At 40.1% G+C, this 17,481-nt stretch overlaps 1 protein-coding gene across 9 annotated transcripts in view; it reads right to left on the bottom strand.

Moving 5' to 3' along the window:
* The window catches only part of tox2 (TOX high mobility group box family member 2), a 137,666-nt gene that overhangs the window by 29,401 nt on the left and 90,784 nt on the right, over positions 1–17,481 (bottom strand). For all 9 annotated transcript variants that reach the window (XM_037769762.1, XM_037769747.1, XM_037769721.1 and 6 more), the window contains one exon: positions 8,750–9,031. In XM_037769762.1, the coding sequence (XP_037625690.1) occupies positions 8,750–9,031 (282 nt within the window). The remainder of the gene's footprint in view (positions 1–8,749; positions 9,032–17,481) is intronic.

Raw genomic sequence — 17,481 nt, 5'->3', positions numbered from 1 at the left:
GAATCTGCCTTTGTTTCTTCAGCTTCTGCTCTCTTTGCTTGAATGCCACTGTTGATCACATCGACAGTATGGAGGAGGACGACGGCAACATGTGTGATAACACATCTTTGGTTGTTTTTGAAATACGATGTGATGAATTATCTAAATTGAAGCTTGTCACTGTGGAGATCCTCTTCCATTGATCCCGCTGATAGGCGGCATTATTAGAAGAGATTTTGCATACTGTAGAAGCTGGCCTGTTTGTACAAAACAAGTTTAAATTATACCTGCAATATAAATGAAATGCAATTTGTCTCACAGAACTGATCCTTTTAAAGTGCGGCGTGTGTTATTTAACACCATCTCTTTAGAATTTCTGATTAAAAAGAAAGAAATTAAGTCGGCACCTTATCCTCTGATTAGCTTAATCCGATAGGTTAATTGACTTTATGAGGGTGGAGAAAATAGATGAGCTGCCGTTGCAATAAAAAATGATGAAATTGGAAAAATAACCTATATTTCTTTTAAGATATTTCTTAATATACAACTACAGTTTCATATCACATTGCCGGAGAAATAAGGCACTTTCTCCCAGGAGATGAGAAAAGAATTGAATTTTTCCTTATCGGTCATCTATTTTTCCACAGAATGCTATTACTTGCTGCCTGCCGTTGCTAAGCAACAGGAAATATTAATAGGACCTTTTATTAGCTAGGCTTTACCAGTGGAGTACTAAAATGAGGAAGTGGAAAACATGAATGTGTTACATAAATCTCTGAACCTTTCAGGGTTTGCACAAGTCTCTGTTTGTCCAGTGATTTATGGCTGTGATGGTTCATTTATGGGAGAGGGAGGTGTGAAATGCCAAATGGAACATTAGCCTAAGGGACAATTTGAAAATAAATAATCACAAAAAAGTGAAAAAGCAGTTTAAAAGAACAGCCCTATTTTTTTTTTTTTCCCCCTGCAGATTTCAAGAGGCCATCAAACAAGCGAGTTATATTTTTGTTCCGCTGCGGGCATTGATCATTCAAAATCATCTATGCCTGAATCAACATTGGAATAACTAATACAAGACTCATTCTATCACCGCACGGGCTTGTTGAACTGTGGTGGAAAGCGACAGACATTCCATCATTTTCCGCAGACGCTCTAATCCCTTTAAAAAATGACTGAAAATGAAGGTCTTTCAAAGGAGAAATAGGTTTTCTTCATCTGAATGAAAAGTCGAGAACGAGGCAAAGCCTCAAAGAGCAGGAAGTCTTTAAAGCCAAAGGTAAGACAAATTTAAAGTCCATATTGGAAAAGTCTAAACACATTTAATTACAATATTTCTGAAAAAGTCACTCGATAACAGTCGAGGTGACGTGCACCATTTCAGAATTAGCAAGATTTCCTCAATAAATGCATCACCTTATCTCTAATCCACCCTTTTTTTCTCCGCTCCATGTTTATACAAAAACCAGCAGGTGTACAGTACGCGATAATACGTTTGCCGAGACCCTCCATCAGAGAGGGAACACATTAAAACACACCTCTGCTCTCTTATCATTAATTCATCCCAGCTTGTCTGTGACAAGTTCAGTTGACATCGCAGCTCATATTTCATTCACGCAGTCTTGGAGAGCGAGCACCTGCCAGGAGCACTTAATGCCTCGCGAGAAAAGAAAAGAAAGAAAACACACACAGGCATCCACCCAACTCAACATGACAATCAGGGTGGGATTAACACTTGATAATTAACCTCGACAACTGAGGATAAAGAGCCTTGTGAGGAAATTCTTACATTTAAACGCTGGTAACAAAAGAAATTAAGAGTATGAATTTGAATATGAATGCAGACGGCAGACCACCCTCATTACAGACGAACTGACCCTCATTCAGGCGGATTCACATCTTGTGTTCTGGAAAATAACAAATGAGATAATACCTGGGAGTTTGATGGCGCTGCATATAGCTCGTCCTGCTAATACATACGCATAACATCCTCTGCCTGATTATACATTCATCATCTGTTACATATTCAAAACATCGCACTCGAGCCAGTTTGATGATGGCTAATATTGCATGCATCATTGAGGAACATGAAAAAAAACTTAATCAAAGATAATTTATTCCAGTCGCAGGCATGCAGCAGGTCATATGAATTTGAGGAGCATTTTAAATACGGCATAATTGAATATCGAGCCTTTTCTGTTCAAAGAGATTGCAGATGTCACAGCGCAGGTGTGAAGCTAATATCCAGCCAATAATAAAATGGTTTTGCTTTAGGCAAGTTTAGGTGTAAATAAAGACACGGCAGACAACAACAACAAGGCCACTTCACTTGTGAGTCCAGAAATGATTCACTAGCAGCAGCAGCAGCAGCAGCAGCAGCAGAGATGTGTATCTTTCTGGGCTGTATTGATAAGATCAATGCAACCTGAGCATGGCTATTAAATGTCTAATGTGTTTTGGAACTTGTAGATGCTATGACAGTGGGGGCATTAACAGAGAGAGAGAGAGGCCCTGCCAAGTGCATCAGAGCATCAGAGAAAAGAGCTCTCTGAAAGATATCAGGTTTGGCCAGGAGGGGCTTCAGACCGCAACACAATAAGCATCAGCAAAAAAAGAAAAGAAAAGGAAGTTATGAATTGAAAATGGGCCTCTTTGCACAATTAGCAAAGTACAGTCAATTATGTCTTTCAGGTTTTGAGAGTCAGCAGAGGTGGTTAGATGGGAAAGTTAGCTTCCATCAACTCCTGACGGTCCTGTTGATGATACCTTTACAGGTTCTCTATACAATATCCAAAGCATTAATAAAGCAGCAAATAACTATTTGCTATGTAAAGATATAGAGGAGTAATGTCTACCTGAGTAGAGAATGAAGTCGCTCTCTCTGTGTGTGTTGTAATTCGAGGTTCTACGTGCTTTGTTGACATAGCCGTGCGTGCTTTTAGTGCATGTTCTTGAATGTGTGCGTGCCCCACTGGCTAGCTAATGACAGCCGCTCTGCACTGCTCTCATACGGCTGTTACAGCTAATAACGCTGTCCAGACTGACGGCGTCGTCACGGAAGCATAACACCCACCCTCCGGTTCCCCCTCAGGTTAACACTGTTAGCTCCTTCAGACCAAGCCCCCAGGAAGAGCGTCTGTCTTTGAAGAAAATGTTCTATAGTGGCCAAATGTGGAATTACAACTTCCGTATCTGTCACATGTGACCTCCATTGTTGTTTAACTAATAACAACACATCGATGAGCCCCACTGCTGCACTGGCTAACATGCTCCTTCATTACCATGAACATGGGCAGTGTCACATCCAAATTCAACATCTTGCTGCTGTAAATATTCACGAGCAAATCAAACGTGTATTAATCCGCAGCCGAAAATTGTCCTCAACAAATTCAGTATTTATTCTTGTTTGACTAAAGTTTGCTAGAAACTAGGAAATATTTAGGAAATATAAATATATTTGTGATCATCTTCAGTAGGAAGAAATGGGCTTAGGTCAGGGAAGTCAGAAGGTATTTGAGACAGACTAACGCACGGTTGATTTTGTTTTTTTAATGGGACACAGATAAGAAATAAAAACATAGAAATACACTAATTTTATTATTTAATATCTCTCTCTCTAGTCTTTAATTTGCATGTGAATAAAAACCTTGATAGTTGTCATTGGTTCGGAACCCACAAACCGCTGCTGAATCTGCCTAAAGATCTAAATCTACCATTTAGACCCACCGTTCACCCTAACACCACAAACAAAACACACACTATCTATTCCGTCTAACCGCCAACATTATCCCTGATCAACCGCTGCTGTAATACTGCTCTACTCTAAATCCTTTTCGTTATATAATCGCCCTATTTATTTTATGTTTATATTGTTGCACCTGCGATGGAGCACTTTCAAACGTCCTCATACTTGAATCACGTAGGCACGCATTTAGAAAGCAGGAGCTCTCAGCCTTTTGTTGAGATAGAATAACCCTATTTCACTCAACTGAATTATCTCTAAAATATCTAATAATGAAATCCAGGAGGTACAGAAAATTGGAGGTATATGCTCATTTTGAATAAGAGTTACCTCTTTCCTCTTTGCAATTTATTCTTGCGTTCCTCCCCCCTCCTCTCTCTCCATCCTCACCCCTCCTCTCTTCATCCAACTCTATTGCACTCTTTTCATTGCCCAGCTCACGTATTGAATCTGCCTGATGAAAACAGATCTCACTGCAGCACCACAATAGAATGGCTGATGCAGGAAAGATGAACCCTAATGGATTTTTTTTTTCAATGTGCTCAAGATTGAATATAAGGCCTGACCTCCAGATGTAGTGGATCCATTTCAACAGCAGAGATATTGTTTATAGTGAGGACACAGAAACACATAGACACACAAACAGTACGTCGACAGCAACAAAATCCCTTTCTATCTATTTTTTAGCACACAAAAACGGCCTAAAATTAGAATTAACCCTCGTTATTTATCTATCCATGTCAAGTGAGGTATTCATCATGATAGAATCTCGTGTTTGAACTGCAGAGTTTGCTTAATTACTCTGCTCAACAGACTGTGTCAAGGTGAGGCACCAATTTAATGGACACTCGGTTCTCAGCACAAATGAACCTCTGCTACGGTTTGGTAGCTTCGCCAGGCAGCCTATTTGACTCAGAAATGTCTGAGTTCGCTTTATATGCTGCTTTTTTTTCTGCAGTGAAGTTGAAGCAGAGCCCTGAAAAGGTCTCCTATATGTTGGAGGAGCTCCCCTCAGAGCCAGTTAGAAATATCAAGGTTTGGGAGGTTATAACATTTTTTAAAGATCACTGATCATCTGGTTAAAAGATGTAATTTCTTTTTTGGCTTTTTCTTCTTGATCTATTTGCTTCTAAATGACCCTGAATATAAACTTAATTTGGACAAAATATCACATTCACAACGTGTATTGCACCCTTTAAACCTGGATATCCAGCATTTTGTAGTGTTACAGTGTGTTTTGATTATATATCCATCGTGTACCATTTCAAACATTTCATATATCATGCATTTCTATCACACAACCTACAATACTCAATCTATTAAAACCATAGAGTGTGTGTGGCCCTCTGTAGCAGTAACAAATATCCCTACTGCTGAGCGAAACGCTGGCCAATCAACCACTGTCTCCACAGTAAAGGTCATGACCAAAATGTGAAATGAATATGAAGATAAATGACACATGAATCCAATACCTCGGGGGAATATTCCACCATTATATATAATATATAGTGTGTTTATATTTCACATCTATATCAAGCCATATTTTGACTGTTGTTTAATCTCATCTCCTCTGTTTATGGTGAACATTATGCTTGATATGCACCTGTATGTATTTATACTGTATATAACAGATTTTCCTTTCATTAAGATACACGAAGGACGCAGCTGACTGGTCATTTCTGAACATTGCCTCAGACAGAAAATATAAAACTAGCCTATATTATAAAATGCATACCATCTAATTTATTATATTACCAGAGAGGCCCAGTGGAGCTATTTCTGTATCTTTTTATGATATATCTCAGTCAATATCAAGTAAGTTATGATGAAGGTACAATATTCTGACCTTCAAACCCTGAACACTTTGCACATGCATATAATATTGTTGACCGTATATGCTCTTTCTTTTAAAAGTAATTTCCACTGAGATCTCTGCTCCACATGTCCTTCAGCGATCACTGTCATCAGTGTCTAGTTAGTCACAGGGTGGAGCCACCAATTAGTTGATTTACTTCTAAGTTAATCAGAAGTTTCCTTGACCAGGTTTATGTGCTTGTCGGTGCAGTGTGTATTAACCTTGGTGATGTTTTTTTAATTGTTGAATTTTAGTGTCATTGTGGTCACTGGTAATCTGGGCTGAAGAGGAAGAGGAGGGCCCAGTAGTCTCTGTTGGCTCTGTACACCCACTTGTGCTGCACAATTAATCGAATATTAATCACAATCACGATTTCTGGCTTGCCACAATCTAATGAACATGATAGACTACGATATTGACGTTTAAAATGCTCCGCTCGCAGAAAACTCTGCTGCGTATCAAATCAAGAGCTTCCTAAATTAACAGCTAGCGATCAAGATGTTTTGGCTTCACTTTTGGGGAGCGGTCATGCTGCTGCACCCGTACCATACAGCGGCAGCCTGTGAGAAACTTTCCTGAATATTGTGGCTGCAGTCCAGAGTATAAGAGTAATATACTGTATATATGGAGATGATATCAGCAACCCATCTAACCCGTCTTGAAACACGGGGCCCGTCTTGTTAACCATACTTTGTGGGTGTGACTTTTTTGCCCTCGTCACCGTTCATATCTATACGACCACTGTGTTTATGATTAAATTATTTACAAGTGTGCAGGATCTAGCCTAGACTCCTCATAGATCTATCCTCTGAATTTTGCTCTCAAGGTGCACCAGATAAATACATTTAACTTTAAAATGTAGCGTAGGGTGAAAATTCCTATATTTTCTCATATCACAATATATATCGTCGAAAAAAAAGATCCTAATTTTTCCATTAGCAGGAACACAACATGGAAGTGAAAGCAGTTCTCTGTTTATCTAAATGTGAAAGTGCGATCAAATATTTTGTTTCTGAAATCGATGAATAATCGTGATCTCAATATTGATCAAAATAATCATGATTATCATTTAGGCCATAATCGTGCAGCCCTAACACCCACACAGGTGTTTTCAGTTAATCTGGCTGATTAGACCTCTTCGCGGGACTGTGTGGGTGTGTATAGAATAATTGAGTGACATCTTCTTGAGTCTCCTGTTAAGTTTGTTAAACCTGTTAGGGCGGGACAAATTGCACTTTTATCATTCTTATTGGTAGATGAAGATTTTCCATTCCCTTCAAAGCTCTACATACCTTCCACCTGAGCAGAGGTCTAATCAGCCAGAATAACTGAAAACACCTGTGTGGGTGTTCAGAGACTAGTTAAGGGTGGGGGAGCATAACATTCATCTAATAGAGGGAAGAGTGTCTTAATAGTTGCTCACCTTTAAATATTGTTTGCTATGTTCCTGTTCGGATCAGCTTTCAGTGGGGATTTCCCTCGTTGGTTTACCTAACCCTCGTGCAGTGGTTCAGTCCAATTAGATAACCCCCATGCAGTGGTTCAGTCCAATTAGGGTTGGGCCAGGAAGGTTAGTATATAAAGCCACTCAGGCATTGACTGTGGGAGAGTTGTTGGCAGCAGCTTGCTGTGAGGCTGTGTCAGTTCAGTTATATTCTTCAGTTTATTTTCCCTTTGTTAATTTTCCTGGGACTTTTGCTCCCCTCTGTTTCATTGTGATGTTTGGTTAATAAAACCACTTCCTTTTTTGCACTGACTTCTGCCTCCTGAGCAGTGCCAGACAGCCACACTAAAATCCTTCATTTATGTAGAATTACTCAGCCAAGGCTTTGTCACGGCCGTAGGTGTTTGATACCGCCGCACAAGGCACCCTTTAGCACCTGTATAAGACGCACAATGTAAACCCATTTGCGGCAACAGTAAACACACAGAGAAAGTGCGCCGGGAGTGACTGTGGTGAAGTAGTTTAAAGAGCGAAAATGTACAGTAAGGGCGGTGGGAGGGGAGGTGGATGGGTCCAACAAACACAAGACTTTCAGGAGATCACTGTTTGTGTTCCATGTGTTAAGTTTTACTTTCACATTACAATCAGCTGTTCGTTTGTGTCCATGTTCACAATGTTTTTTTCACTTTAGAAACTTAATAGTTTTAAGCCCAACCATGTTGTTTTCTCCTAAACCTAACTATAGTGGTTTTGTTGCCTAAACCTAAAGTGACGCCAAGGGGCGGGACAAAGCAGCAGTATGTGACGAGTCAGGATTAGAATGTGTTGAACTACTAGTAATACTACATCCATATTTTAAAGAGAAGCATTGAAACAAATATCAAACTAGAACATAAATATTATTCAGTGCACTTCTATTACAATATTTACATTTTGGTCTCTGAATAGCATCCAAAGACATTACTTTGAACTCCACTAATCTCTCACCATATGGAGCCATATGTATGCTATACGAGACACTGAGACCCTATATGCTTATAGCAGCCTATACATTATGCTTCACGCATAAGCTTTGCATATATCATTTGTTGTGATAGAAAACCTGCTCTCTTTCCTGCAGTTCTCATGAATGCAATTACGGTTTGGAGATGCTAATTTGTGGAGGAGTAGTTCTGCGCGGAGCTGAGGGAGTAATCAGTGCGTATTCATGTTTGAAGGCTTGACAGATTGACCGATGCATGCTGTCGAGGTAGATATGATGCTGATGGATTTACCCACAATCCTTTTCTACATGCATCAGAGCTGACATGGCAACCGCTGAACAATCATAACAGCTCCCCCCTTCTTCATGTCTAGAAAATTACATTTACCTCCATAGGGTTGTAATCTGCTTCGTATTAGAGAGCTCTTTTAAATGGCTGTTTTGGATGTTTTTGCAAGATCCAAAAAGCTTTGAAAATCATTTTAAAAATCAAATTTCATCCAATATCTCTCTCTTTTTCCCTGTAAAGTCCTACAGTTTTTGGTAAAAACCAGCACAGTTTAAATCACGCTCCAAACTAAAAGGGTTAAGTAAAACCCTCTTTCCTCTGAGGCATTAAATAACTTTTACTTTTATGAAAGGCTTAAATTGTCCGAAACATTTGTGACCATTACTGAAAATCTTCTGACTCCTTTAAACATCAGCTTTCTGGTCGGAACTGTTCGGTCCGTGTACTGTAGTGCTACTCACCGAGGGCATTTGGCTGGAGACGAGGTGGCTGTCCTGTGCCAGCATGTTAGACATCATGAGTGTGGGCAGCTCTGGGTAGGAATACGGGTTGATGAGCCCATTGTGTTGCAGCGAGTGGCAGAGGTAGCCTGTGGAGTCGTGCTCCATCAGGTGAAGAAGAGGAGGCTCGGGGTGGTTGGGTGGAGTGATGGGGGGGATCTCGTAGTCTTCGTCCCCGTTCCCACTGCCCGAGCCGCCGCCTCCGCCTCCTCCCCCGCCGCCGCCAGTCTGACCTGTGTAGCTCTGAAGGGGAAACACACAAAGAAAACAAAGGTTTAAGAACGTATCCGTAGATCAAACTAAAGCTATGTCATAACTACATGACACTATTCCATATGGGTTGCAGATGTAGACATTCAGTTTACAGTGATGGAGTTACTAGATAGAGAGGAACCGTTTTTCAGGCGCCAAGAGTTCCATTAGTCCTGTTCATTTCCTGCATAGGCCATGTTATGTAACTGGAGCGCAAGGCTTGGATGTGTAGCGTATACAACTCTCCCGTTTGAATAATCAGTATAACAAAAGATGAGGATTGCGTTTCAAAATATATAGTTCTTTGATTAAAAAGGTCAAAGAATCAAGCTTATGCACGTAAAATGTGAGGCAAACGTCAACTACAACTCTCAATCCAATCCAAAAACATTTGGATTCTTGGTCAGTTTTGGATGAATGTGGCAACTATGGTGAGCTTTGCCCAAATGTAACATTTGCTACAGCTCAAATTCACGCCTCTAATTGGCTTCTTCTCCATAGCAATGGCAGCTAAGGTTGATGGGAATCACAGTATTTAGAGCCATTAATAATAATTAACAATACCCCCGAAAAATGAATTTAATTCATTAAATGTAACATCTTGACAGACCTATAATATTATTAAGTTAGCGAGACGATGTTCTATGCTGTGGAACATGGAGGATATTGCTTTAAAAAAAAAAGGGAATTAAAGGCGCATGCACAAAGTTAAAGGTGTTAAATGCCAGATTGGGAACATTTATATTGCCTCCACACGGTTCTCAACATGGCAACAGCTGAGCCAGTAGCTCGTAGAAAACAGTGCTAACAGCGCTAACAGTAATATCAAAGGCAACACTGCTGACAAAGCTACCGAGGGTGGGCGCTACGCTTCCGCGAAGATGCCTTTGGTCGGGACGGCATTATTAGCTGTGACCGCCGTATGAGAGCAGTGCAGCACGTCGGCAGTGAGCTAGCGAGTGGGACACACTCACATGCACTAAAAGCACATGCGGCTGGCCCGACTATATATGTCGACAAAACACGGAGAAGTTCAGATTACAACACACACAGAAGGAGAGTGACTTCATTCTCTGCTCAGGTAGACATTACTTCTTTATATCTTTACATAGCAAATAGTTGTTTGCTGCTACATCAATGCTCTGGATATTGTGTAGAGCACCTTTAACATTCGCCTCCCATTCACTTCCATTAGATGAGAGCAAAGGGGCGGAAAAAACATTTGCGAAGCAAATTCAACATCTTTAGATTTGCATGGAATTCAACTTTGGTGAACTTTCAGGCGGATATCGCCTCGGCAGGCAACTCGCCTCGTGCTTTTATAGTTGTACACTGGTCTACGGTCTACTGTAAGTGCAAAGTTGCAGTATCTATAGTAACAGTACATGTTACCATTGCTTCTTGCTAACAGCTAACAGTCACTTATAAAATGGATCTAGGGAAGGAAATGGTCTTTTGTCTAGATGCATTTTTGTATATGCCATCAACGAATTGCTTATATTAAACTGCATGTAACCATAGTAACAGTCTTTCTGCTTTGTGCTACATTGCCAATTACCCTTTATCGTCGAAACTGACCTTACCACGAGTTAAACCGACAACAACATACAAAACATGAATAACTGTTGGTAAATAATACATTTTGTGGCGTCCCAATATAGACAATAAGACTGTTTTGTGTGTGTGTCTCTACAGTACTTCCATTATTTTCATATATCAGGACACCTTGGTGTGTATTATCACTTATAGAGTGTTAAGATTGGATAAAAAATAATAATAAATTGAATTCTGACACCCTGTGATTTTCAATTTCTCAGTGGTTGATCCCAAATAAATGTAACATTTTGTTATGCTTGGATCCACCGACCACTATATTGGTCAACATTTAAGGCTGATGTCAATATTACCTTAAGAATCATTAATATGTTAGCATTTTGTTCACCAATGAATTCAGCTTCCTGCCGTTCTACAAATAGCTTTTGTAAACTGTTTAAATTCAGATCTTTCATTTATTGAAGATAGGTGTAATTCAGTTTCATATGTTGAACGTCTCATTTTGGAACAAAAGCTGGATGCTCAGCGATCGGTAATAAAGAAGACCAACGGCCTCTGTATTTGTGTGCTGTCGCGCTAACACAGTAAGTCCAATCAGATCAGAGTTGTGCACGGAGCAAGAAGAAAAGAAAAATAGCAGGGAAATCCAACGGGGAATGAAAAGCAATTTTGTCTGAGACGATCCAACTTGACTCCCATTGTAATGACTGAGTCAAATTAATCATCACAAATAATATTCTGGTGTCAGCCATTCAAGGGTTTTTTAATAGAATTTTTATGATTCATGTCTGGCGGTATACATCAAACAGTCAGTTCTGCAACATTTCTGAAATAAATTCAATATCATCTTTGTGTAGGCTGTCATCCTCGGCAGCAGAGTGGTCATTTATCTCTCAAACAGATACTTTTAGAAAATAAGGGGCATGGGGAGATGGAAGAAAGGAGAGAGGATACAGGGCACTTTTTTTTCTTGTTTCTCTCAGCCCTGTTTTACTATAAAGGTGAGTGTAAAGGCCCAATCTGTAATGTTGTGGCCATATAAATTACAGGTTTAAGATATATATAACTGAAAAGGTTGACTTCCAAAATTAGAAATTAGCATTTTTCAGCTGCTTGGAATAAAAAAATGCCTGTTTTACTGCAAACCAACCTCAGTCAGCGTCAGAAAATCTTAACAAAGTGGATTTTGTTGTTGTCTAATGTTAGTGTTTGTTCATTTTTAAATGAGAGCAGTTTTAAATCCTTGTGTTTTTGTGATTTGGCGAAGGGGCAAGCCTTTTTTTTCCCAGATTGCGCCTTTAAGTACATAGTAACCGACAATCTTCTTTTTACAACACTAGCTTTCAGCAGAATTAAAATGCATCTAATGTCTTTTAAATGAACACCAATCTAAAGCAGTAAGCACAAAACCAGATGAGAGGAATTTCATTAAGTCACAATACCTAAAACACTAAAACACCCGTCTTTAATTTGACCACAAAAAAAGGACGTTAGCCGTGTTTTATTGTGAAGAAAGAATGTAGACACAGACTCAGCGTTTAAAGCCCACTTTCATCTTCCTACATGTTACACCAAATGAAAAAGAAGAGTAAAAGAAGTGTGATTGCCTCAATTTGATTCACTTTGTCCTGACATAGCCTGCGAGCCGGTTGATATTAATTTTCTGGGCTGTCCTTTGAAGACAGATGTTTTTGTAAACCTCTGGGGATGGCGTTATTGTTTGGTCTAATGGACAAGAAAACGAACATTTCCTGAGATTCAATTTCCCTCATAATTGTTGGAAGGAAACTAAATTGTCTGCTGTAAACATTGGGGCCATTGTGTAAAGTGAGTCCCGGTGCGGAGCCTTCGCATCACTGACATCTTTCACAATACGGGTGACCAGCGTGCAATCTGAAGACCCGCCACCCTTAGTCATCATCTCGCACGTTCATCAACCTTTTGTTTTCTCAGAGTATTAATGTACATCCACGCTACAGAAACATTTCTCGTGGCTTTTGATCGTGCGAACGGACTGAGGATGTGTCATGCGTTAGATTGCTGTGAGGGCTCATCCAGTGCCCTTGATGATAAAATGTAAATACCAAGGACGTTCCCAGTTGGATTGTGGCAAGATAAATTATTCATATGCCTCTATTCAGAATGAGCTTGCATGTACAGAACCCACGTGTACACTCTGGCTAATGTATACTCTTTTCTCCTTTAAAAGTAAAATCCAAACAAAGGCAATGCATTTGATGGATTGTACGGAGCAGCATGTGTCCTAGTATGGAATTGGCTTTTCAAACAAAAGCCTCCTCTTTTTTTTCCTCCGTATGAGGTGCTCGTCATGGGTTTACTCTCAATAGCCGGGGCCACATCTCCACCAAAAGCTGCATTACACAGATTCTATTTTCTCACTGAAACATCCTTTATTTTCCTCCTCCTGATCAATACCACACACACACGTAGTTATAGGGAGCGTTATTTCCAGTACACAGTATGCTCCGTCTGCACGGCGAGTGAAACACAATCTGTAACGTTTTAATTAAGAGACAGATCTCTCGACTGTAAGTGTTACATACCAGCACACCTTTCATTTGAAAGAAACAGATGAATAGACAGTTGGTCTGGGACTGAGAGAGAAAATAACATTGATTGGGGAGCTTTCCAGCTTGTCTTTTATTTGGCACGGATCTCTGCCTCCCTCTGTAACACTGCCTGAGTATTCAAGGCCTTCTGGAGACGATATTGACTGTGGCGAACGGCTCATTATCTGTACATTCTTTTTCTTATTAGATTATTGTTGTAATGCCTGTAGAAATCTGGATTTCGGGGACATAACCCAATTAATATTAAATTGTTTATTCGTTCTGTAAAATGATTCCCTGTCAAATATACTTAATATGCACAACAAAAGAGCTGCATGCCGTTTAGTATTTGTAAAACACTACCTGAGCGTTTGTAGCTATTGGGTGCTGGGATGGTAAGCCTATATCCTGGTTCGATACTATCACGATACTTGAGTGCAGATTCAATATGTATTGCGATTCTACGAGTCTTGCGATTTGATTTTACGATTTATTGCAATTTTTGTTAACTTTTTTAGACCATGGGAAAAAGTTGAATCATACACTTCTAGGGACTTTTACTTAGGGAAATATCTAAATTGATAAGTAAAAATGCTTAATTTTGTGTCTGTATGTAGTCAGAGATGTCAAATATATCAGGCATCGTCAGGAATTATATATTCAAATTAGTGGTATTTTCTTTTTAATTTATAAGGGACATGTAATGTTTTATACTTCTGGTGAATATAATCTAATCAATCTTATTTCCATATACTGTATGTATGTTGTATATACAGTTCTCTTTGTTAACACCTTATTTTGAAAAACGGACGTAGTGACACATGTTTACTTCCACTAACTTCGCCAAGTCCGTCGCTTGCTCTCTGTAGCTCTGTAGCCCCCCGTCAGCTCTGTTCTCTTTATACATCCACGGTCAGCTCGATTAGGGCTGTTTGAATGCATAAATGTTAATTTTCTGCTTTCTCGTTTCGGCTGCGGCTTTGTTTTGGTTGAAACTAATATGACTTTGCGTTACTCAGACTATTACAATAAAAGCTGTAACTTCCTTCCGCATATAGACTCGAAGAATAAAAAAACTCCAGACTTTCACCCAGAGACTGGTGTTCATGTCCCTTGTGAGTAAACAACCAATTTGTTGCCTGTGAAGACAGAAGTTTATTTTTAAAAGACTGGAGCAGAAATTGACAAGTGTGTCCCGTGTTGCTGGACATTTGTATGAAAACGATAAATGAGGAATCATTTTTTGTAAGCTATCCTACAAACCGTTGTATGAGGATACGTTGCATAATGTTGTATCTGTGACAATTTTGATGATTGATTAATCGTTTAAGCCATTTTAAAACAAAAACACAAAACATTCTCTGCTTCTCAATTGTGAGGAATTTCAGATTTTCTTTATTTTATATCATTAAACTGACTATCTTTTTGACTGATGGTTGGACAAAACAAGACATTTTGATACGTCACCTCAGACTCTGAGATATGAGCATATTTTTCATAATGTTTTGACATTCCACAGCCTAAATGGTTTATCAATTAATCGAAAGTTATCAGCAGATACATCTATGATATAATATATTATGGGCGATATTTGCCTAAAAGTTCACCAAAGTTGAACTCAACGCGATTCCGAAGATGCAAATTTGCTTCAGAACCGAAAGGGGATGATTTTTCACCTCTTCACTCACACAGAATGGAAATCGGGAGGCAAATGTTAATTTTGTGCATGTGTGACCGTGCCTTTAATTCCCCTTTTTTTAAACAATTTCCTCCATGTTCCACAGCATAGAACATTGTGTTGCTAATTTAACAATATTATAGGTCTCTCTAGACCTATAATATTGTTAAATTATAGGTCTCTCTAGATCAATAACAATATAATACAATAATCATTAGTTGCAGCTCTATTTGGATTATTTCCCAGGTTCCTACTATATTACCTAAGAAGGTACATTATAATACAAACATGTGGCCCACACACTGTGAACATTTCCTTTTAAAAATAATCAAGCTAGAAATCAAGCCACACTATAACAACATAAGTGCATAAGTATATTCAGATGCAGAGTTTGGAGTCCTCTCATGTCAGCGTTTGTTTCAGGGGGAGAGAGGGCGGGACCGACAGCTCGGAGACAGACGATGACAGATCTGCCTCACCACTAATGTGCACTTATCTGCCTATTGGAGAGCTTTGTCACAGCGGTGATTTATGCTTAAAATCCCCCACACACTCCCGCTTCCATCACCACCGACACTCTTCGTTCCAACACCTTCCCCTGTATCCGCCGTGCAGCGCTCTGCACACAGAGACAAAGTCAGGCCTCCGTTATCTCCCCTTTCCACGCAGTCCAGTTTGCAAGGCAAAAACGGTGGATTTATCTCCGGGAAGAATTTGAGAGCATCATCTATTTTCATTCGCTCTGCCTTCCCATCGCTCTCCCGGAGGAAGATTATACTGTATATTTATGAATGATCCTGTTTACTAGTGTACACGGAGCTCTTGTTTTAATGTAACACAGCAGAGGCAAATAGCTGTTGTCAGACTACAAAGATCACTTACTTTCAAGCGCTTAATCTGAACGGCATGAACTGATCTGCTATTTCTGTTTATTGGGCTGTTTGTTTTTGATACTCCTTCTCTTTTTCCCCTTCCCTCTCTCTTTATCTCTCCATCTCTCTCAGTCAACTCAGGCTTAATTAAAGCCATAGCTGTTCTTCTGCTACAATATCATGTCAGGGGGGTATCAACACACCACAAAGCCTTCTCTAGCAGAGCCCAACGAGAGAGAGAGGGAGGGGGAGATTGGGCCAAAGATCCAGTTACAGCCACCCTACACCTCCACTCTCCTCTTCCTCTCTTGGCCCGGCGCGTCCCTCACAGAGCCCAAACAGTTCTGGTCCCCCGGACCCAGATCAACCCTCCCTCCCATCCCCCCCTGCCATCTCATCTCTCTCTAAAACAGCCAGGCTGCATTATTTATCTGTCACTATGTTACTGTTTGGAAATCATGAAAGGGGCTGTGGGGATGGGGATGCTAAACCGCCGTGTTCTCGGTTTCTGTTCGGTGAATGAATGGGGTGGGAGAGAGAGAGATTGGGAGGCGGCGAGAGGGGGAAAAAAATAATGTCAAAGTCACTCTTTCTAGGAAATAAAATCCAGCTACTATCTCTTCAGCCCTGGCCACAGCTAAGTGAGAAGAAATGATGCTGCTCTGTGACAAAAAAAATGCTTCTTATTTATCATTACTGGAGGGGAAATATGGAGGGAATGGGTAGAATAATTAAAGCTTCAGTAGGCAGAACGTTTCTGGCATCATTGGGAAAAAAAATCCATAATAACCTTTCAGCATATTGTAATTCAAGTGTTCTGAGTGATTACTAGACTTCTGCACCTCCTCATGGCTCTGTTATCAGGCTTTATAAAATCTAGTGATTGGCCAATCATAGGTCATTTCAAAGAGAGCGTTCTTATTGGCTGTACTCTGGCTGGTGGGCGGTGCTTGGTATTTCCTCAACTGATCTCAACATGGCTGGTCATTTTACAGCTAAACAGTACACTACAAGATGTTTCTGAAAACATTTGAGGTGAGAAATAGGCATTACAGTAACAGAATACTGATTCATAATTTGATCAGCGCTGCCTAGTTTCAATGGTTGATCAGAGTTCCCGAGTGATTGACAGCTGCTCAGGGACAACAAGGCTCCAGCTCGGCTCTGATTGGTTGTTTTCCTCCGGTCTGTGAAATCTTGACGATGCCATTAGGAGCACCGGAGGACACAGAGCAATTTTCTAAAAGTTATAATTTATAATTTTATAAAAATAACTTTCTTTAATCATATGATCCCATACTATACCGCTGCTGCTTTAAAGCGAATAACAACCGCCCAAAGTCCAAAGATGCAGATGGCCCCATTCACCCCAGATGCTGAGTTGATTACTAACTAACCTCCCATTGACTAAAACCAGCCTTTCTAATTGCTTATATTCCCCCTTCTTTTCTTTTATGTTTCCTTCCCTTCTCCTCCCTCGTGTATCCTGTTCCCAGCGCTCGTCTCACTTGTCAGTCAAGGTCAGGAGGTCATCCTCATCTGATCGCGTGTCAGAGCAGATTAGAATCAGAGCTTTTGTGCCACGTCATATTTCATTATTCGTTTGACTCATCTGGCGGGTCAGAGGGGTCAGCGTGATTTGATTGGATGACAGAAATGATATAATTTGTGTTTAACCCTAGGCTGTATGAGGCTCTGAGTGGCGTACTAATGCATTTTGCAAAGACGGGGCAGGCCCTCTCCGCGAGCGACTAATTTGAAGTGGCA

Source organism: Sebastes umbrosus, chromosome 1 (genome assembly GCF_015220745.1).
Source record: "Sebastes umbrosus isolate fSebUmb1 chromosome 1, fSebUmb1.pri, whole genome shotgun sequence".
Taxonomy (NCBI): domain Eukaryota; kingdom Metazoa; phylum Chordata; class Actinopteri; order Perciformes; family Sebastidae; genus Sebastes; species Sebastes umbrosus.
This window is presented reverse-complemented; position numbering and strand designations above follow the sequence as displayed.